We start from the raw sequence: 23,949 nt of genomic DNA, 5'->3' as shown, positions 1-23,949 counted from the left end.
TACACAAAGGAAATTCCGAGATTTTCACACACCCCTAAAATTATGCCGCATCGGCAGGAGGAAGATAGCTCTTTATGTGAGACTCTCTGTGAAGAGTCATTTGCTATGGTCGTTTATAACTTTTGCTTCTGAGAGACAAAGATGTAGGTACATAAACAATACTGTGAGGCAGGAACACATAGCATTACAAAGCCACCACAAGGACAAGCACTCCTCCTTGATTTTACTCATAGAACAGCCACCATCAGAAATATAAATGCTACTCTCATTTATGAAATAGGTGCATTACATTGATAGGTATTTTCTCAGCAAAATGTTCAGCTTATATTTATATATTTGGCACATACATTTTACTTTATCTGGGCTCGGTGGAACAAAGGTCATTTTACTCTACTCCCCTTCCCCTCTGGAATTCCTTCCCATTACTAGCTCAAGGGTAACAAGTCATTGTGTATACACAGTCCAAGGTTGATCCAAGATATTTGGTATATGAAAACTGTCTACAAAGGTGTGGTTCCCATAATCAGAAATCCATAGAATGCATATCATCATGATAGTTTTAATTTATGGGAGAAAACCCACCTCTTTAGCACAAAAAGATTCAATGTCATCTTTGTGGAAATTACTAAGTCACCCTGACTCTGGAGACTCACACGAAAAGCAAAGAATCAATTCCATTAAAAAAATATTAACTGAGGGAATGTGTATACACAAAGTAAAGAGGGTGAGGGTGTCCATTATACCAAGTATAACTAATTAAACTTACTAGATTAAATAAAATCAGACATTAAATGCTAAGGCCATTGAAGGACCCAGCCTCAAGTCATCATTAGCAATATAAGATATAGACATACAGTAGTAATGATGTGTACTTCTCTGAAACAACCAGAAAGGTGGTGCTTATCGGCGATATACAGACATTTGATGGACTATATGTCTACAAAAGGTTTCCAGATGTTTCAGCTCAGTGGTATCACTAATGTCACTGGGTGTGTGGAAAATCAGTATGGGGCCACATCTCACGTTCTAGGGCGGATTATCTATTTGTGAGTTCCTAAATAAGTGACAATAAAATAATTACAGATATAGGTGATATTTTATTCTATGACAATGCACCATTTTAGTGGTGTTAGATTAGGCAGAGGTTAATCACAAATCCCTGCTTATCGAACAGCCAAAACTGTTGTATTGGCAAAGTGTTTAAAACAACAGCCCCATGGATAACTCTGTGTTAATTAATTGTGAAACATGAAAAGCTTCTGTAAAGGTGGGGAGTGAGTGAGTGAGTGAGTGAGTGAGTGAGTGAGTGAGTGAGTGAGTGAGTGAGTGTGGAGCCGACTTCATTGCAGGATGTAGGCCATAGGGCAGAGATGGAGCACCACTTTACTTTGAAAATGCATTCTGGCAATTTGAGGTGGTGGCTTCCTTTTGCAGAAACCATCGAATCAGATTCCTTTAATGAGGACCAATACCATGAGCCTTCTACTTTAATTGCAGAAAAGCATCTATTGGAAAGGACTTTGAGTATAATTTTACTAGAGAATGTAAGACTCCTGAAGGGTACTTTAACATATTTTTATTGTTTGCGTTACATGGGTTCTCCGCTGTGTATGCTCTTAGCAATGAAGCACAGCACCTTAATTCTAATATGGAAATTGAGGGTAGTCATTTAAGGGTTGACTATGTAGGTGAGGTGGCGAGGTGTGATGATTAAATTTCAATATGCAGTAGGCCCATTGAGTAGCTACTTGTGGATCGTTTGCTGCAGGAAGGCTACCATAATGAGAGTTTGCATGGTCTAATCTAGTGTTCATTATGGCTCCAGTGAAGATTACTTCCCTTGTCCTATGGAAAAAGGGAATTATATGTGGAAGGAGATGCATAATGTGGAAGGAGGTTTAGCAGCAGGGTTAATTTGGTGCTTGAGAATTATCAGGCTGTGCCTTGGTATATGTCCACATTCCTAGTGGAATTTTTGGCTAGGGTACAGTTGGCTAGAAGGTGGGCTAGACAGCAATAAAGAGAGAGAGCTTTGAGTAGGGTCGACCATTCTCAAAAACTCCATTTCCTATAGACTCAGTTGCAGACAGGCTATTGGCCATGCACACTAGGTAGCCAAAAGCTACCTTAAGGATTACACAAGGTATTGCTAAAATCGAGGTAAGCAGTTGAAAGCATACAGAGACACATAGACCTGGGAACCAAGCTTTCGGATGAGTATTTCTTGGTGACCTGTGAATCAAATGTCTTGATGTAGAGGTATAATAGACAGGGGAAGGTTAAGATACTCTAATTTGCAACTTTCAGTGTATTTCCATGCAATCCATCGGTGTGCAAAAGTGTCATAGATCGAGGAGAGAATGAAGCTCAATGGATTTCAGTGACTGACTAGAAATATATGTTTCAGGTAGCTCAGCTAATAGGAAAAGTATATCATTTGATCTCTAATTATTGTTCACAAAGAGGGTATTTTGCAACAGGATAGACACATTATATGGATCCAATTTGAGGAGAGAGTCCCTCGAAGAAGGGACATTTTAAAGTTCGGTAAGAACATAGGATCAAAACATGTGGCAAATTAAATATTGGTGCTGATAAGATTTAAGAGAGTCCTTCAAAGGAAGTTGGGATAACTGTAATCATTGCACAGACAAAGGAATGCAAGAGAATGCCAAGGTAGTAGAGTGCATGATTATATTGCTGATCATGACCACACATACTCAGGAACCTTTATAAACTCCCACTACCCAGGTTAAACCAAAATAGATGCTCATCTTTCATAAAAACCACACACTCCCTTAAATCGGAATACGTAGCTAACAAACTCTCCTTCGTATGACGCTGAATGTTCTAAAACCTAGAAAAGGAAACAACAAGAATCTTAACACCTAAGACTGACCCCTACTCTTATATCCCACAAAACAAAATTCAGCACCCAAGCTTAATCATGGTATTGCCCCCTAAAATTGTCTAGAACCTTTCCTCCACCTCAAGGAATCAGCAATGTAACTACGGAATTATAAAAAAAAAATCCCCAATTCTGTAAAATGTATACATTGTTGTAAGAATTTATTTAACGACACACGCCTGTTATCCTGATACTCGTGGCTCTTGATGCAACTGGATGCACTCCACTTTTTAGGTCTCGCCTGAGCCAGCGCATGCGCTTCTCGGCGAGACATTTAGTAAGTGGCATTTCAAAGTGCTTCCAAAGGCTTTTGCCGGCCACCAGCTTGCGGTTACGCGGACAATGACGAGCAGAGATGCCATATGGCTTTCCTCTCTCGTCATGGTGCACGCACATCGCACACCACTCACCAGCCTACTTTCACTTTTCCCATCGCACGCGCACCACTCGCTTCCACTTTTTGCTCGCACTCGCACCACTCGCGTCCACTTTTTGCTCGCGCTTCTTGTTTTTGTTGCTATTTGTTTTTAAAAACTGCTTTCATTGTGTCAGGGCCATATTTTGTCACACGTGCCCCTTAGACCAGAAATGACTTTCGGTATGCCGGTGCCAGGCTGTTGCCGTCAGTGGCATCCATTGCCATGGATGATGTCTTTTTTTCAAATATATTTTATTTGCATTTATTCATTCAAACAGGTACCATCTCAGGCTAGTTTGTCTGCCCCATCTTAATTCGCTGTGGGTGTAAGGCTTTCATGCAAACATTTGACGTCAGTCGCCGAGTATGTTGTCATGCGTTTGTGTAATATCATTCTCCAGTCACAGCGCTTCATATGATGACCTTCCGTTTGGTGTCTCTGCCTATCAAAGATTCCCAACTTCATTTGGACTGGGACAGTCAGAATCTGGTGTCTGGGCTTTCTCTGAGATTGTCCCGTATCACAAGCCCCATAGGACTCCTAGTCAATGCCAAGGGAGTAGGGAAACAGCGAGTAAACAAAAGACAGAGATGTAAAAAAAAAAGAAAAACCTGAATACCACAAGTATGGCTCTTGTGGGTTTTTTTTTCTTTTTTTACGGAGTTTTATATAGCGCGAACTTGACCGGATGGTATAGGTTATGAGAGCGCTTTACACGAGCACCAGTTGCGTTACATGAAGACACATTCATTTTTTTTCTTAGGCACGGGGAGATTAAGTGATTTACCCAGAATCACAGGATGTTGCGTCCCTGCCGAGACTCTAACCCGGTTCCCCAGTTTTGAGGACGACCGCCCTGCCCATTAGGCCAACTCCTCTCCCCTGGCTGTCGACAATACATTTTGTGCAGTTTTGGCAACTGTTAGATCCGTCTATGGAGGAGGTGACATGTGTGTCCCATGTCACCCCAGTTGTGCGCTAGTATGGTATACGGTTCGGCTGTCGGCTGTCATCTAATCTCCTATTCCCTTTGGTGTGGCTCCCCATCGCTCCCCTCCCCTGTATTACCCCCTCCCTCCTCTCTATCCTGTTCATCCAGGGCACTTTCTTCAGGATCTGTCTCCACTCCCTTCCCCACCGTGCTCTCTGCGACCATGGCTCTGCCATAGGGTGCCTCCGGACTACCCGTCATATTCTCGATACTATAGGTGACCCTTATGTTATAACATACCCCTAGTCTTGGAGGTCCACCAGTTACTCATGGCTGTCCTCCCATATGCCACGAATTTCATCCCGTATGCCACAAATTTCATCCAGCATGCCAGCATTATGCCAGGTTGCCCCATACAAAGAACTTGCCCCAGTATGTCAACACGAGCATTTCCCACAGATGCCTGTTTGCCACGTACTTACTACCTCTAGTGTGCCAGTGTGTTCCGGGTCCAGTCACCAACCTGCAAGGATGATGACTTTCTCACTCCCTTACGTGAACTCACTCAATCGTATTTACTTGAACTCATGTATTCATTGTGATTCACTTTCACTTTTTTGTGCACTCACTTATTGACACTCTGACTCAGTCATACTTTCTCACTCGCACCCACTCCCTCTCATGCTCACCGTCTCAATCTGACTCTCTCATTGTCACTCATTTATTGGCACTCACTTATATTTACCTAGTCTCACTCTCCTATACTTTCTCACACAGTGACTTGCATTCGATGTTAAACTCACTCGTTCTCACTTATTCTTACTCACTGACCCACTCGATCTGACTTCATTACGCTCACTGTCACGCACTCTATCTCAGCCACACCACCTTGCACTCTTTAACACTCCCTCACGGTCATTCTAATGCCTTCTCTCACTTGCAGCCGCTCTTTCATTCAATCAAGCTCACTAACACTCAGGCTCCCGCATTCTCTCTCACTGCGTGTTCATTCTCTCACACATAAAGTCCTGTTCACGCACTCTCCCACCCACCAGTATGTGCACAATATTCACTGTATTTTACCTACCTCTGCTTCCAACCAATGTCCCGTCCCAGCTTCTGATGCTCCAGTTTTATTCAGCTATTACCTATTAGTATAATAACAAGCTTTGGAATAGCCAATAGGTGTCGCCTTTGGGACCTTATAAGTGTTTAGTTATCCAGCACAATATCCTTGGTGCAACAACATCAACTGTTGCTTGACTAAACACTTATAAGGTACAAGGTTTAGCATTCAACAGCTGATGATGTTGCACCAAGGATATTGTGCTGCAAAACTAAATACTTATAAGGTCCCAAAAGCGAGACCTATTGGCTATGCCAATGCTTGTTGTAAATGTCCTGAGGCCGGTATGCAGCAAAGCATAATCCCTTGACCCAGGTCTTCTCTAAATAAACACACCAAATAAATACAGTCTTTCCTGTTTTCCAGCTGCAGTGACAGTCATTAATATTGAAAGCGTTATCTGAGAAAGGAGCTGAACAAGTGTTCCAACCCTCTTGGGTGGGCAGTAGGAGTAACTGCAGGGCGGTGACGTGGGGAGGGGGAGGGGCAGGGTGGGTTGGGTAGTAAACTATGGATTACGGAGGTGTACAGCTAAGTTAACATATACATTAATAAAACGAATTTCGTTGCGTGCACTGCATCGCATTTGGGGATGCAGGGCACGCAACGAAATTCGTTTTATTGATTTATATGTTAACTTACCTGTAAACCTCCGTAATCCGTAGTTTACTACCCCCCACCCTACCCCTCCCCCTCCCCACGTCACCGCCCTGCAGTTAATCCTACTACCGACCGCGGCTGTGGGTGGGTAGTGAAGCTTCCATTATGAATATTTAGAAGAATATAATTAATCACCATCCAAACAATTGTGGTTAATGTGAAATGATGACAGTAACTTTGGACAGAGAGTCAATACCAAAAAGTCATATAAATCAAAAGCAATTCTACAGAACAATAAATTAGATATAAATGTAATGGCATTTGTAATACAATTTCATAAAATTGCATTGACGCAAAAAACAGAACAAACACATTTTGCACAGTTATGGTGTTTGCATTGTAGGCAAAATAGCAAATAGACTTTTTACCAGTCCAATTGGAATAAAGATTTTTGCTGTAGAGTAAAAAAGGCAACATATTACTAAACCATTGCCGGAACATATGTGGCACGTTTAGGGCAAGTTGTATACAAATAAATCCTGCTCAGTAAATAGTCTTTGTTAAAAAATGAAACTATGATGTTATTCTGTGTTTTCCACTTCTTTAAGCAGAAATTGAACAAACTGATTTTGTGTCAAACGCAGTCCAATCTTTCACATTTCCATGAAATTATCTTACTTCATTTTGTACTCTGTTGCAAAACTAATCTTAAGTGAAACTCCTGTTAATTGTATTACCAATTAAAAGATTCAACCATAATGAAACAAAATGTTGTGTTTATGAAACCACTGCAAAACATAACATAATACTACCCTTAATTTAAATAAGCCCCAATTTCATCATCAAGATTGACATGATCTTCTCAGCCTTGAAAAGTGAACTCAAGGCCATAATATTTTCTTGTATCCCCACTGCCAATCACCTAAATTTCCTTCACCTCACTGTAAGTGTATCAAACAAAAGCAACTTGTAGAACCCTGTAACCTTTTGTAAATTCTGTAGCACCTGCAAGTTCTCAGGGGCAATTTTGACACATTTACATCTCTGTAATATGATGCCCAGGTAACTCCTGCATTACCAGACAGCTTTTTGTAAATGTCTATTCCTGTATCTGGAAATTGCATGCAGTGCATATACTGATTAAATCAGAAGGTGGTTGGCTGCCTCACAGGGCAAATGTTGACACATTTACATCTCTGTAATATGATGCCCAGGTAACACCTGCATTACCAGACAGCTTTTTGTAAATGTCTATTCCTATATCTGGAAATTGCATGCAGTGCATATACTGATTAAATCATAAGGTGGTTGGCTGCCTCACAGGGCAAATACCGCACCATACAAACTTGTGTTAATAAGTGATTTCAATCTAAACTATATGTATGTAATATGTTGTGGATATCTGGAATGTAGCAAATGTGAACACAATTGAGGGTTAATAAACAAGTCATGGAATCATAATGTAATTGTAAAGAACTAAAGCATTTCTCAGCTGCTTGTAGAGGAGAATAGTAAGGTGAAACAGAAATAATCATTCTATGAATAATCATATAAGTAGGTTCACATTTGGAATACTTCATGAATGCACGCACACACACATATAGTTATTTACAATGGTTATATATAAATAATTGTTACAGTGATCTTCCACAATAAAGGAATGACTTATTGTGGTGACTACAATGCGGTATGGCTAGAAACACTTTTTGGGCTGATAATACAAACAATTGTCTAATGATCAGAGCAGTTATCTAGTGGACTATTCACTAGTTTGACCAAAGTTGCCTGCACGTGGTATAAGCAATACATAGTTACCTTCATAAAGTTATGTATATGTTATTATAGGAAATTCCTTCACCTATAACAGAGACTAGATGCTGGATGCACTGGCTTCTTCCAATCATGTTCTTCCTTTCAATGGCCCAGCTTTTACATCAGTTTTCCTTATCACTGACTTCCTGCATATTTCAGTGGGAAACAAAATAAGGCAGATATATCTAGCTTTGAGGCCCTTATGTTTAGAGTACACTTTCTCTCAATCTTCAAAACAATCTCAACACAGATTTCCGCCACCTCTGTGGAGCTTCCATTTTCTCTGATTACTTGTAATGGATGGATTCACTGTAGGTAAATAGATGTAATCACAGCTCTCAGTGTCTATCGAATGACCTGTGCTCCATTAAATTGAAGCATTATTCTTCATTAAAGTTTATGTAAGAAATGCTCAACAAAGATGTATATTGTCATAAAATATATTACATGTTAAGAGTTTAATATAATTTATCAGAAGGGCAGATTCACAGCTGGCTGCTGAATGATGGTGCAATTGGAATGTAGAAATGATCACCTACTAAACCTGCTATGGCACAAATATGCAATGCTATTAGCATGTAGAACTTCTTTGAGACATGCTATCAGTAGGGATTATAATTCCATTTCAAGATTTTTGAATAAATATATAAAAGCTGGAATTGTAAGATAGGGAGAGTGTAGTATGCTGTTTAATTGAAATGTAGGTATGAGAATACAACAAATTAAAAACCAAAGTATTAAACGGTTTTTTGAGAAATGCCATTGATGAGAAAGCCCAAATATGAGAAAAACAAAGGAAAATGTGATGAGTTGTAAGATAATAAAAGGTGAAAGTTTGTGGTATGGTTTTTAAAATGGCAACTATAACCCTAAAAGCAAGGAACACAGAAGGCTGGCTCATTCAAAAGGATAAACGGCAAAGAAAAAGAGCAGAGATTTGGAAAGAGGACACCCGGTAAAGAGGGAAGTGATAGGACAAAGCGAGGCAGGGAGGAGGAAGACTTGAGCCAGTTAATCTGAAAATCAAAAATAGGAGAATAAAAATTTGGCGAGGGAGACAAAGAAGGAGACAAATAAAGATGGGTTGGCGGGCATAGTGAAAGGGATTTAGAGGATCATCCTCCTCCCAAAAAGTGAAAGAAAAAAGAAAGAGGAGAGGAGTTAGAAGAGGGGGAGGACATGAAAAATATTTGGATTTCTTTGTCAGAAATTGAGTGTCATCTACTTAAAATTTTTCAACTAAATAGCTCTGGTAAAATGAGTTCTCACGACTGGTATGTTACACACCCATATTTCTGAAGTATCACACAGGGCTAAGGTAGAGCTCTAGTTTCTTCTGTTATTTCTAATCTGTCCAGCATGCCAAAGGCTAGGGTAAATATTGTCCAAGCAGATGCATTACCACAGAGCTGTAGGGTGCCTTACGCAAAGATATATCTGAAACATGCAGGTCAGAGATCCTGACAGGACCAACTCTGTTCTTCATTTGTCTGAGGTCAGTGAATTGAGAAAATAGCAAAATCTTTGTAAGCAAGCACTACATAAAAGCATGTACATTTTATTCTGAACTCTTTGTAACATTTGTGTACTTAATGCAAGGGTTTACATAATACAAAAAACGTTCTACTTTGCAACCATGCAAGACTATGACACTGGTAGTCACAACTGAACCTATATTTGGAGTCCATTTCTGACATTTTTTGCAGTACATTTCAGGAGTACAACTGGGACATTGCTACTGCAGTAGCTTCCCAAGAGTAGTTCGATGTGTTGCAGTCATTGTTATCTGTGCCAAAGCTCATGCAATACAACTTCCAACATGGACTATACTAATGATGGCTTTGGGTTATCACACTTTCACCATCGCTTTTGGGTAAACCCTCTTCAGACATTGGCTCGATGGGGAATGCATCACATTTTACTATGAGCCCATGGCATATCTCAGTTGTTTACATTTTTCTGTGTTTACATTAAAGATTGCTTTAAAAAGTAGTCCCTCTTGAACATCTCATCCATTGTAGCATCTCCCACTCCCCATTATTATTTATACGTTTTTATATAGCACAAACGTTACCCGAAGGTGTCAGAGTGCTTTACAATAGAACCAGTTACATTACATAGGGACTTCAGTGTACATGAATTACATAATATACTAAACAAATAAACTCTAAACTCACATAAGAATAGTAGTAAGTACACATGTCTGCTACAGATACTAGCGGTTAGAGATACATATATACAAGTTGCAAATTCACACACAGTTACATTTTAAGAAGAGTTTAAGCAATTAGGGTTGGACAAATATGTATTGCATATTTACACAGCATGATCTTCTCGCCATTGCTGGGGTTCAGGGCTTTAGGTGCTGTTGCACTAACGGGCGGTGATCTGGGGCCTGGAGGGATCCCTGAGCTGGTGATAGCCGAAGGGGCAGGCGGATCCGTGCCACAAAGTCAGGTCTCCCGCACCTAGAGCTGCCACTGAGTCCCGGCTTCCATGCCGCAGAGTCTGTCCATAAGTTACCCCGGGGGGGGGGGGCTCTTTCGCTGCTCCATCGCTCCTGCCCCTAGTCTCAGTCTCCAGACCTATCTCGGCACCAGGTCTTCTGTGCCGATGACTGGGTCTCCTAGACAAAGACCTCCACCGCCATCTTGAGGGTCGTGTCTCCTTAGTAATTGGGCGCTGACTGCCAAAATCAGCACTGTTTGTTCCTCTGGACATGGCAATCAGCACTGAGGGGACCAGAGGGGTTCCATTGTTGCTCACTGGTGCTCGCCAGGCCCTTATCTCCTGCAGGATTGCATCGGATGATGGACACTGGTGGGAGCTCACCCTGTGAAGGACTGACCCTCTACCATAGCTTCTCCTATAAACAGTCAATGTGGCAAACCACATTAGATGTCGAGGGGAACCACTTCACTTAAAATGGCCGGCCACCACGTCACTGTCATAGCGAAATGGCCATCTTTGATGAGGGGATTCTCCGTCCTTGTTTGGTCATGCTGGTTACAGACAGTTCTCTCAGGCCAGGGGTGGCAGTGCTGTTGCAGGAGCTGGCGCGTCCGGTGGTGCTGCTCAAGGATATGCTGCTGCTACTGTCGCCTGCTCAGAGGTTGGAATGTATCCTAAACCTGCAGCTTAGCACGCCTAAGGCAATTCTAAGGGTGGCATGCAAGCCGCTCATTGGATGGTGCTGTTATCATTTAGAACTGAGGTCAGCTGCACAGGGAACCACAGTGTCCTGGTTTTGTTTGCGCTGGGTAAGGGAGAAGATTAAGCAGAATCAAAAGTGCAAAACCTGCTCTGATAGTTATGCAATTGTAATTGTGTTAAAAAAAGCTTTGCATAATGGACAAACGTGCACTTACACTTCAGAGTCAGTCACAATCATTTCTTTACTTCCAGGGTCTTCTTTATCCTTTGCTTGGAACAGTCATGCAATATCAAGGGGGGTATTTACAGTCTGCTAGATGTAAGCATCTGACAAAAAAGTGGCGGATGTCCCTCATCGGCCCTATTTAAAGTGAAGACATGAGTCCAGCATCCACCAAACTCTAGTCCCAGAAATCTTTAGTGAAGGTCAGCTATTCTTATTTTCAGTTTTGTAGCTCATTCAGTTCTTGTTATTTTAGTTCCCCTGTTTCATAATTAATTGAATCCTTGGAGTCCATACATTATGACTGAGACACTTACACACAGAGTAGAAGACAATCAGGATTAGATGCGTGTAGAGCAGGTTAAAAGAAATGTTCAGAGATCTGGCACAGACAATCATACCTGCACAAAACACAGACCCCTAACAGCATACATGTACAGAGAACAAGAACAGAGGCCCTGAGTCAATAATCACCCAAGAACATATCCATCCACCCACACCCAATCCATAAACCACACCCAGCATTCATGCAACCACTCACTCTTCTATACAGCTATCCAACTACACCCATGTATCTATCCACCTACCCATCCACCATTATTTGTCATCACAGCCTTCCAAACATTTATTCATCCTTGTATACAAACATACAGACAGCAATCCATCTGTACACTAACCAACATCCACCTATGTCTGTATGTGTGCTGTCTGAATGCGTATGTGTCGCATGTTTGTGTGTTAACTGTGCACCTGGATATTTCATGAGATACATGTGTTTTCTGTTTTGCATTCATACCATACAAAGACACATGGCCATTACCTCAAAAAATCACATACAGCTAAAAGAAGTCAGGCCTATTGGCTTTGAGGTCCTTGTTTGCACAATTTTGTGTCTCCATGGGCATGTTTAGTCCCCTTGACATAACCCCTAATAATTATGAGCTGCTACATCCCATTCACATCTTGGAACAGCCTTTACAGAATTTAATCTTTGACTGCATCTAAGGTAGAAATGTGCCTGCCAGAAATTTGTGAATTCCCACAAAGATGCATTTACTTAAAGAGGCATCCCTGCTTTGCAATGCCCACAACTCACCCTTTGAAATAATTAAGCTCATGGGTAATACGACAGCATATACCTCCAATATTACTTGAGAACAATAACGAGTTTAGTTTCAATGTGTGCAAATAAGAACATTTGTGCACCTACGTTTACATTAGGGGTGCAAACACCCTTAAAGTGGGCAAGTTAGGGCATTCATGCACCTAAGTTTACCCTAGGAGTGCAAACACCCTTAGGGAGTTCGGCCCTTAGTTTACAGTGAAATCCTGAATTTAGCACTCGCTTTATCTGTGTCGTGGACTGCATAAAGCGCAGTTCGTTTACATTCCTGATCCCATTCAACATTATACACAGTCTAAAATGCAAGCTCAACACAAATTGTTGTATGTGGCCCAGAACAATGCAAGGCCTAAGTCTGTTTGGCACTTCTCAGTTGTCCATGTTTATGAAGCATATCATTTAGTGAAATCCTGCAAGGACACTCAAGCACAGCCACCAACCTCTTACCAAAAGGAAATGCAGAATACCTAACATAAGCTCTTGCGCAATAATTTACAATCTAGTTGCCACTCCATGCATTTATTAGAGGCTGGCCAATCATCAAATTAAATGTACGGAGAATTTCATCAGGTGTTATTGCCTATGCATTTGGCCCCCATTGTTACAAGCGAAGGAGTTAATTGGACTCGTGGCGTTGATTGTCCTGATATCATGATTACTATGTAACATACAGATTGTCTGGTGAACTGTCTATATGAATGGTATGTTGTATCATGATTATACCCAGGAGCTCTACCCCAGATCTGCAACTTAGATGATGGCTATTTTCCACTGCTTTCTTGCTTTTGGAAAAGTAATAAAATATTTTTTAAAGTAATTTAGCCATTAGTGCATTTTTGTAATGTCTGTTTCCCCTTCTTTCTTACAGGTCGAACTTGCAGAAGAAGGGGTACGTATTGTTAGTTGTTTATATTTAATATGCAGTGTGGGGTAAATTGGATAAATAGAGTATACGCCTATTTGCTAATCTGGACACTCCCAGAACTCAGCAGAAGCAGTCTTGAATGATTTCTTAAAGTACCTATGCAGGTACATTGCAAGTCATGCACAGCCGCATCTGCCCTTGACCTGACCACCTCCAGAGTATTGGCATTATGGATTTAACCACTACCTTGACATTATCAACTTGTTTACACTTTTACCTTGTATGTTTTCCCTAATCCTCTCTCCATTTTCCTTGCTAGAAGGCTTAACCTATCATAGAACCTTTCCCTCATCCTACCTCAAAATCCAGCCTTTACCTTAACCCTAAACCTAAAGATATCCTTTGCCATGACCCTAAAACTTACCCACTGAAATAATTCCCACTCTAAGCATATATCTTGCCATTACCTTAATTCTAAATCCATCTTTACCTTTTATCTTCAGCCTTACCCCAAACATATTCCCTCTTGTTATTTTTACCCATATCCTTACCACAACCCTAAATCCAGTTACCTTCCTTAAAGTATTTGAGTCACAGTAATGGTAGTGACAAGGTAAAGGCGTTGAGGTGAATGTGATTGATTAGGCAAATTAAATTAGATAAACCTAATTAGGGGTAATGGAAATGAGGTCATGGAGCACCCTTCCTGAGGGGCTCTTTAATATATGTTATTCTCTGCTTAGTTAAGGCTGCCCCGGGTGTGAATTATTGATATAGGTTTTAATCAGTGTATGTGTGTATTTAAACTCATATTGTCTGCCACGTTTCTTACTGACTAAACATGAAAAACCCCTGGGGAATCCCCATTCTCATCAGATTAGTCAACCTGTCATTGCTTTCAGGGATATGTCTCTTGCCACATCATCCACGTTTATGATATCAGTGGGTGACGCATGATTATTTCTGAATTCTATTTTATCAGTGTCCCAAAGTGACGGTTTGCCACTGTGACAAAGGAGAGAGAGGCCATCCGGGACCTGCAGTGAGTACCCTTTTAAAAAATTATCCTTCTGTGCATTCAGGAGGTAGAGAATTGTAGGAAATTGAACCTTTTGCACTGTATTGACATTTGTGTCTACATGAACTATGAACATGAATACAAATATTGTTAATGATGGAGCGTTAGGTGGAATAATTTTGATATGCATGTGCATTTTAAATAGATTCAATCATTTTGTTACTTCTATGATTTGTAGTAAGTGTCCTTGTCAAGCAAAACTGCAAACATATTACCTTCTATTGTTTCAATCAATTGAAGAAGCAATTCACAAGCTAGCAAACATAGACCATTCATTTGTTCCAGATGTATCAGCAACCTATAGTGCTAATGCTAGAAACAATTCACAGGCAGAAAAGGAAAAATCAAGATTATCCAAGTTCCTTCTTTTGCAGCAAATGGAGGTCAGGGTAGGGCTTTGGCATCCCCTCATAAAGGAATAACCTTAGTTGTTGACAGCCCATCATTGTCCTCATGTTTGACTTCACTTTGTAAATAGCAGTTTTAGTAGACTATTTTATGGGTCAGTATTACCAAAAGATTAGATTGTTATGTGCAGGGGTTTGTAAACATTTTACTATGCAAACAAAGATGCATGTAGATCCTGATTATTAGCTTATGTGTTACCAGATTTCCCTAAGTCTGTGGCTTCATGTAGTTTTTTCATGCAAACTGGCACTGTTTGCTTGCAAGCGCCAATTGCACTGAAAAAGGAAGTGTTGTTTTCTCTTGACTTAACTTTAAAAACAATTCCTCAATAATTTCAAATTTCATGGATGTTGGCAATCTGTTTTCTTCTCATAACAACTTAAATAAGTGAGAATGTCCAGAATTTAATGTGGAAAACAACATGCAGAAAACTTTGCAAACTACAAGTAGTAATATCCACTGTTTGTGAGAAATAATATCTGCACACCCCATTTTATAGGGTGAAACCTACCTCTGCACTCTGCACCACTAGCTTGGATAAAATGCTGTATTTATATGAGCGCTAGTAGTAACACCAAAGAAAGATTAGCATGACCTTTTTAGGCTAAGTATTAGTTCAAGCACATTCAATCTCCACGTCATATTGTCTGTCGCACACACATTCTCTCTCATTTTATGTGATCAACTTGGCTGTTATTGCTGCTTTCATAGTTCTGCTATGTTGCTGAGTATTTGTTTAGCTCAGTACTCACAAGTACCTCTCGCCACTTTTTGCAGACATCGGTCTGTTGTGATCCACTCATCAGAGGTTCTCCAATCAGGGTTTTTCCATCTGAACTACATTGGGATGGGTGTGTGGACTGGAGGATGTATGTTATATTCACAGAACCATTTCATAATAGATAGGAGCAGATCGTGTGGCCTTTCTACCTAACTCATGTACATATCAAGCATGTAGTGGGTTGTTGCTGCATGGTGGTTCACAGTGGGAGTTCGGGTCTTGAGGACTCCGTATAACCTGTGTCTACTATGACAGCATTGTTGTGGAGCAGCAATGGGCTTTATGCCCTTCTAAATAACATATGTAGTTGTGTGTCAGAGTCTTTCCAGAGCAATGCTAATGGATCTTCATCAGGGGTGTATTTTTCCTGATCTTGAAATAAATGGGAACATGCCACACTGGATTCTTGTTTCCAGGTCCCTTTGCAGTTTGGGCAGGTCTTTTAATATACATTGTTTGTGCTGCTGCCGAGTGCAGCCTCCCTGAATTGCTGTGTCTAAAACTTCTCATCCCTACTTAGATCATTTGGGGAGTCCCACGGTGCCATGGCCCTGGTACGCATATCTCCCTTTCCCTTACTTTCTCTGACTAACCAGAGTCATCTCTGAAGTTAATTTTGTCCACTATAGTTATGTCTGAATTTCTCTTTACCCAAGACCACATGTCCCCTGGTTCCCTCTTCTTTGTTTCCCCTAGACAGACAGAACTGACAGAAAGACAGTTTGCTGTCTGTAAACTATATGGGATAGCCCTTCTGTCAGTGACAGCTGCTGTGTAGATCTACTGTCTAAGACAGGTGTGAGATGGCTTCAAAGGCTGCGGTGAACTGGATATCAGCCAGTGAATCAATGGACCAAAGTTGAGGAGTAGCTGAACTCTCTGTGGCAAGTGATGCATAGCAATTGTGCCTGTAACAAGTGGTAGTTCAGCTGTGAAACATAAGAGATAGCTGCCTTGTCTGTGCTGAGTGAGAAACTAATCAGCTTGAGCCTGGGATGGCTCTGCTGCGAGTGGCAGGTGGTCAGGCGAGCTATTGGACCTATCTCTATAAGTGACAGACTATTCCCTGCCCTGTGCTGATGTGTTCCCAGAACTCTTCTCCAGACTGCAAGGAAAGACCAGCTTTGCTGCTCCTTCTCACTCATCCCACAGGCACAACTCACACTAACGAGCACAATTATAATGAAAGCACAGAGCTGCAGAAAGAGTTGAACACTGCATCAACTATAGAGAGTGCTAGCTGCACATTTCCTTAACAGATTTGGGCATTTGGGAGGAGAGGGATACCAGAGTTCAAGACACATGCAAGCATGTGGCTGTTAGGAGACAGACCATGGCAGTCTCCAGTCTCAAGGCAAATGGCCAAAGTTAGTTTTCCAGTGTGGATGCTCCAGTCAGTTGGCAGTGACCAAGGCCTGATCAAGGCTGTGACTGACTATGATACTGCCCGAGTATTAGGGATGCAACAGAAGATGCAGAGCACAAATCTCCACTGTTTCAAACCAGGATTTCTGGATTCAGAGAGATACCGACAGCCGCTACCTACCACACATGCCTTACTTCGTGTCCACTCACCTCGCCAGGGACCCATATTTTCCAAATCTAGAAACTACTGCACCTGCACCTTTGTTCCAGAGGCAACTGACCATATATAAGGAGCAGAACCACCTGCTCAGAGTGGCTAGAAAGAGGAAAGAGACTTTATTAAGGTTGTCCCCTGAGGCTTGAGCCGGGTGGACTGTTAGGAGCTTCAAACTGGGTATTTTAACTTCCTTTAATCTTTTTTAACCAGCAATACTGTGTTTATATTTGTTTTAATCTGTATCGCCACTTTGCTTTGCACATACCTTTTTTAGCTCCCTCTGGGTTCCTCACGCTATTTGACGCGACCGCCATCTTGAGAGGAAGGCAGGTTGATGCTCTAGTCGCTGTACCTCCGGCCTACTTAAAGCGAATGCCAGCGCAAGCGCGCAGCGCAAGCACCGCTGGCGCGCCAAAAGCGCGCCTAAGGCAAGCCTGTCTGCGCCCGTCCGCGCATGGCCAGCGCCAGCCCCCATGCCTGTTTAACAGTAAAGGAAACCAGACGCCGGACTTATTCCAGCAACTTGCTGCACAACTTAAACATTAAGGTGCATAATTCCCGATGCATAGGTTTATTTCCGGATATACTTCCTTGTATTGACAGGATGACTTGTCCCAACTTCAGATCTATAATACCGTTGCACCTTCCACAGTTGTCTAAAACTATACAGTCTCTGTCCAAAGAAAAGAGAGGGGGTAAAGAAAAGAACTCATTTAAATGCCTTTTATTGAACGCAAGATCTTTAGTCAAACATAGCGTCGAATGCGCTTATTTATTGGAGAACGAAGCGATCAAGACCGCTTTTACTACGGAGACATGGACAGATGAGGCATCTGGCCCAGATTTGGTAAAAGCAAAACCTTCGGGTTTTATCTGCCATACGTTAAACAGACAAAATAAGAAAGGAGGTGGATTAGCAATAATCTACCACGATTCCCTAAACGTCACCTTTAATGGCTCATCTAATTTGGAGTGCGAAGCATTAGATTTCTGTTTCTATCTCTCGCACCAATATACGTTCAAAGGCACTCTAGTGTATCGGCCTCCTGGTCCTAAATCCCGGTTTATAACTCAATCCAGCAGCTGGGTTGAAAATGAATTAGGGGCAAGTTCTTACACGATATTAGGGGACTTTAACTTCCACCTAGAAGCTGAAGGAGATCCTGATACCAGAAAGTTAGTAGAGCTCATGAACACAATTGACCTGAAGCAATTGGTCCATGGTGCCACACACAATGCAGGCCATACCCTAGATGGAATATTTTCAAATAACGCACAGGTTACCTTCACTGACATTCTCCCTGTGACCTGGTCGGATCATAAGGCAGTGAAATTTACGGTAATATCCCTTTCGCCGAGTTTCAAAAAAGGCATGAATAAACATACGGTTAGCCGATCTTGGAAAAAGGTGAGGGCTAATGACTTAAACAATCTGTTAGTTGAAACCTTCCCTACTCTTCCTATTGATATAGACGAAGCCTCTCTGTGCTATTCCAATTGGCTAGAAGCAGCTAGCAATAAACTGGCCCCCAACAAAATCCTCTGTAACATTAGAGAGCGACCAACTTCTCCCTGGTACTCTCATGAACTCAGAGATAAAAACTCTGTTGTAAACTTCTTGAAAGAACCTGGCGAAGGAATTATGATGAAAAAGACAAAAAACGACATCAAGACTGTTTGAAGCAATATAAGCAACTACTCTTTAAAACTAAACAAGGGTATTTTGCTCTTAAAATTAATGACGCAAAAATTCTTCCAAAGAACTGTTTAAAACAGTTACGATCTTGGCTCACCCAGTCTCTCTGCTCCCTGGGGAACGCCAGAATACTATATCTGGGTTCAAGGATTGTATGACTGCGGTTGGCAATTGGATGGCTCAGAACTGCCTCAAATTGAACTCCAACAAAACTGAGGTGGTTCTTTTTGGAAATGACTTAAATTTCTGGACCCCTGAATGGTGGCCAGATTCAGTAGGACCCCTCCCAACTCCCAGTAGAAAAGTAAAAAACTTAGGAATCATTATTGATAACCAGCTGTCATATAAAGATCAAGTCAATGCGGTAGTCTCTGCTACTTCATACACTTTGAGGTCATGTAAAGAGATCCTGCCCCTACTACCCAAAGAGAGTCAAAGAATAGTTGTCTCAGTCTTGGCCCTATCAAGATTGGACTATTGCAATAGCCTATACCTAAATATTCAGGAAGGGCTACTAAAAAAACTCCAACTATTGCAAAATGCAGCCGCTAGATTGATCTCTGGGATTCCAAAATACGCCGCAATCTCGGCTGAGATCAAAAGGCTTCACTGGCTTCCAGTAAAAAAACGAATTTTGTTTAAGGCTATGTGTGTTATGCACAGGTCCCTTCATGGAAAGGGACCCACTCATTTGACAAGGCACATTCGCTGGTATATTCCCAGAAGAATGTTACGATCTTCTGAGGCAAAATTGGTTTCAGTCCCTTTGGCAAAAAAAAGCTAATTGGGGAGGACGAAGCTTTTTAGTTGGAGCAACCAAAGCATTTAATACTCTCCCACGATACCTTAGAGACACCACAAATCACCTGAACTTTAGGAAGGCACTTAAGACATGGTTATTCACGCTTTAATGCCTTATTCCAACCCAGTTCAATCTAAGGATGGACATCCTATAATAGCGCCAGGACACCTACGGGTAACAGTCGCGCTCTACAAATTTCAATAACATAACATAACATAACATTAAGAACAAAAGAGTTCATGCAAGGATTGCCGCTGGCAGGGCTCATTGGATTCCAATGGACGCGTGTGCCATTGCTCTGATCATTTGTTGTCATTCACAGTCTACTAGGTATCTAGAGGAGTGGCCAGAGTAGGCTTGAGGATGAAGCATATAGCGTTAGGTCACCTTTAGGCCCAGAGGTAAGTACCAATAAGAAAAAGAGTCGATGAGGGATGTTATGTTATGTCATGTTGTGGTATTTTATGAGATGCAATGCAAAACTGTTATATGATGTTATGTTATATGATGTTGGTATCAGATCTCATATATATTATGTTATGTAATGTTACCTAATGTTATTTCATGTTTTGTTCAGGAGGGATGCTAAGTTATATTTTTAAATGTTATGTGACACCGTTATGTCATGTAAGGTGATGTGAATCTATGGATTGGGAAGGCATACTTTGGTGTTTTGTGTTATAATCTCATTTGTTTGCTCTCTTGCTGGGTTGGAAGACTCCTTAAGCTATTCTATACCACCTGGTGTAATGTTCAGCTATGCATTTTATAGGTGTGTTGGTTTTTAATGTTGTAATGTAAATTTGTGTGGGGATGTATGGCATGGGATCCAGCGGTGTAACATGGTATGGTTAGGGTGTAAGTACAATTTATTGAGGAAAGGAATTGTATTTTAAGCTATCTTATATTATGGTATGAGGGGGTGGTATACAGAAGGGTGGCAACCTGTGGTATGCCATGGTCTGGCATTGTTTGGCACACTGTGGTATGGTATGGTGTGATATACTACGGAAGGCATAGGTTAGAAGAGCAAGAGCGTTAAAAAGAAAGCATAGGCCACATGGCGCAGATGAGAAGAAACAGGCGAGAAGCCACAGGGACGATTGTGGGAAAGAACTTGCGAGAAGGCGCAGATGACAAGGCACAGGCAAGAAGCAGCAGATGAGAAAACACAGGTTAAACTGCATGTACATGTGAGAAGACATATACAAGAAGGTGCAGGTCAGAAGAGGTGTGGTGCCACGGGCAGGGCGACTGACTCTGGAATCTGGGGATCACGGTTCGATCCCCGGCGCCGGCGGCAGATTAGCCCAGCACCATGTGACTCTGGGCAATAGCTTGCTTAATCTTCCTGATGGCCCCCAGCGCCTAGAGACCCTTACGGGTGATTGTTCGCGCTTTACAAATGTGGATTATTATTATTATTATTAAAGCAAACGTAGGAAGATACAAGAGAGAAGTCACAGGTAAGATGCTGCAGATAAGTAGTCTACAGGCTATTAAACACGCCTTCCTACCAATTTGTGCGGCTACATTTAAAAGAAGTGGAGCCATATTGTTCTCAAGAACACTGACAAACGGAAGGAGGTTGGAGGATTAATTTGTAAAAATGTGTTTAAACCCTGACTGGGCCTTGAGTATAGTACTGTGAACCCCTCTGGGGGGTACCTGTATATATCTCTCGTATTTTGCAGAAGATAAAATGCAAACTGAGTATGGAACAGGATTTTATCTGTTCCAAAATAGGATGATTATAACATTTTCACATATGAAAGTACTCAAAATCTAATAAAATATAATCATCTGAATCGTCGGTTGGATTCTTGGATGCCTGGACCAGGCAGGTGCTGCCTTAAGTTTTTTAAGTCAAGCCCATCAGACAGCACAAGCCGTGTGTTTACAAAGGACCTATTGAGGGTGTACCAAGAAATTACAGGGGATTAAAGCCCACCCATTGCTTACCATTGGTTGGCTTTATTGTATCCAACATTTGCTTGCTGCTTATTTGATGGTTTTCCTTGTCCATCTTGTGTATGTCCCTTCCCTGGAACATAGCTTCTTTACCATTGTCTGTGCCTGTTGTGTTTCTCTCCTCCCCAAAATACCCCTCGCCCCCGTGCTCTGTGTTTACTCTCTATCTCATGGCTGCCCACTCTCTCTGCCATGTTGCCATGTACCTCTCCACCCAAATCTCCCCAGCACTCTATTTTGCTGCCTCGCTCGTATGCTTCTCCTCGCCCCCATGTTGCTCATTCCCTTGTGCCCCGACTACTCCCTGCTACTTTTCCCCAACCTGCCCCCCATTGCTCCTCGGTTGCCCCACCTTTACTGTTCTTTTTTTTAATTGAGTATTTTAATACGTATTTTTTTAGAGGGCTAGACAGCAGATTGCTGCCAGATTTCCACATAAGATCTTTCGCACACTTGCCATTTCTTTTTCTTTTTCTTTATTCACTGATCTAAGTTGTGCCATCTTAGATAGATCAGTAAAAAAGAAAAGAAAATGGCGCCTGTGGAATTCTTTAGGCCCGTGCCTACAAAAGCATGACAGTCAACAGCAGGCTAGTTGTGACCCATTTTTTTTAAACGTTGGCAAAAAAGCATTGCTTATTACCGATGTTGTCAAACCTAGGTAAAAAGCTTTAGCAAACCCAGGCCCGGTTCTATGATTTATGGGGCCCTGGGTGAAGGGGAATGTGCGAGGCCCCTCTAATTTGCATAGACTTGACCCATTCAGGACTGTTTGCATCTGAATAGATGCCACTGCTCCTGAAGATGCAGCCCCTCCCTCTCAGCCAGCTACAAGCACCTCTTAACAGCTCATCAAGGGCTGAAGGTGTGAGGGTTGCTTATCTCCAACTGCCAGGGAGCTAAACAGCACATCCCGCTGTGCCTCTGCGTGGGTGGGTGATGGAGGCCAAATTGCCGGACAAACCTGAGTTTGCAACTGAGAATGGGGAGGGAGAGCCCCCTCCCCTGGGGTTGCCCTTGCTACACCATAGCAGTGAGGACAGGGGAGGGGCCCTCCTAAGGTGGCGCACTTGCAAGGTGGCACCTTTCATGCCATGGTCTGACTGTCGCATTGGTGCGGGGGCCCCATGTTGGAGCGCTGACTACGGGCCCGTGGCAGCTGCCCACACTGCCAATGCCTAGCAACGGCCCTGGCAAAACCAGTAGGGCTCAAAGGCATGACCTATTGGCTATGCCAATGTTTGTTTCATTTTACAGGTGAATTAATGTGAGTGCATCATTTCAGCACTATATGACTAGACAGTGTGGAAGCACTGGGTCCAACACACGATTTTCATTTAATACGAGGATTTGTTATGTGAGTTGTTCAGGCATCCACCAGTTTTCTGGCCCAGAAGGCATACATCTGTGGAAACCTATTTTTACTACATAGAAGGAACACGCCTTCGCGCAGAAGTTTTTTTTCTTTTTTGCCTTGGGGCTTCCAACACACAGCTCTGCAAAGGTTTTACTTTACTTTTTAATGCGACTACAATAATGTGCACATTCACATATTCTTAAGACCTACAATGCCTTTCATATGTCTTCAGTAATTTATTTCAATATCTTGGCATTATTTAATGGGTTCCTCACCGGATGGATCCCAAAAATGACACAATCCCCGGCAGTGCGTCAGGTAAGGTATGTGAGCCGGGGCGTCAATGTCTACTGAACTCAGACCAATGACGGGCAGATGCTTTAATGTATGAGTGCTCGCTTTAATGTATGCAACCGCAGTGAAACCACCGGCAGCCGGCGCGCGCTGCTGAGGCATGAACGCTGGCACGCAGCTCTGAGGCGCTGTCAGGTGCGCGTGATGGACGGCCATGCTGTCATAAAGCAGGCGTGCCCCGGGGGCATTCCATGCATTCTCAGACCAGTAATACCAGGGCTGTCACGGCTGCACTACAATCATTTTTAATGGGCAGGAAGGCAAGTGACCCTAACATTATTTGCGTTCATAGACAGATGAAAGATGAATTCGTTTATCGATAGGTCTCATATGTAAGTGTGTAAATGCTGTGATAATAGTGGAAAAATATTTATTCTGACTTTGTGTTCCAACCTACGTGTTTTAGGGCAAAAAGGGACGTCCAGGCGATGACGGGCTTCCTGGTCAAAAGGGCTTGAAGGTGAGACGTTTTCGATAAACCTTTGATGAACGTTGATGATAATGCAACCTTTGCTGACCTTCTGTGAAACACTGAACCGAAATATCATGAGACATAACTCGTAACAGTGGTGTCAAAAAAGGGCAAATCAGTTCCATACCGTTTTGCTTTACCACGTTAAAAATGTAGCAAATATAATTTGACGTTAGTTTTGAACCAGAGCATAAATAACGCTAACCAGTTTTGCTCTATTTCTGTTGTGTTTAAATAGATGCAATGCATTTTTCGCAATTAATTTTTTTCATTCATTCATTCATTCAT

General features: G+C 42.0%; 1 protein-coding gene across 1 annotated transcript in view; it reads left to right on the top strand.

Moving 5' to 3' along the window:
• Positions 1–23,949, top strand: part of LOC146861224 (uncharacterized) — a 213,613-nt gene that overhangs the window by 29,559 nt on the left and 160,105 nt on the right. The window contains exons 4-6 of the mRNA XM_085645359.1: positions 13,164–13,184; positions 14,143–14,202; positions 23,596–23,649. Coding sequence (XP_085501485.1) covers positions 13,164–13,184; positions 14,143–14,202; positions 23,596–23,649 — 135 coding nt within the window. The remainder of the gene's footprint in view (positions 1–13,163; positions 13,185–14,142; positions 14,203–23,595; positions 23,650–23,949) is intronic.

The sequence above is a fragment of the Triturus cristatus genome, chromosome 3_1, assembly GCF_964204655.1.
Source record: "Triturus cristatus chromosome 3_1, aTriCri1.1, whole genome shotgun sequence".
Taxonomy (NCBI): Eukaryota; Metazoa; Chordata; class Amphibia; order Caudata; family Salamandridae; genus Triturus; species Triturus cristatus.
Note: the sequence above shows the minus strand (reverse complement) of the source record. Positions and strands in the feature narration are given on the sequence as shown.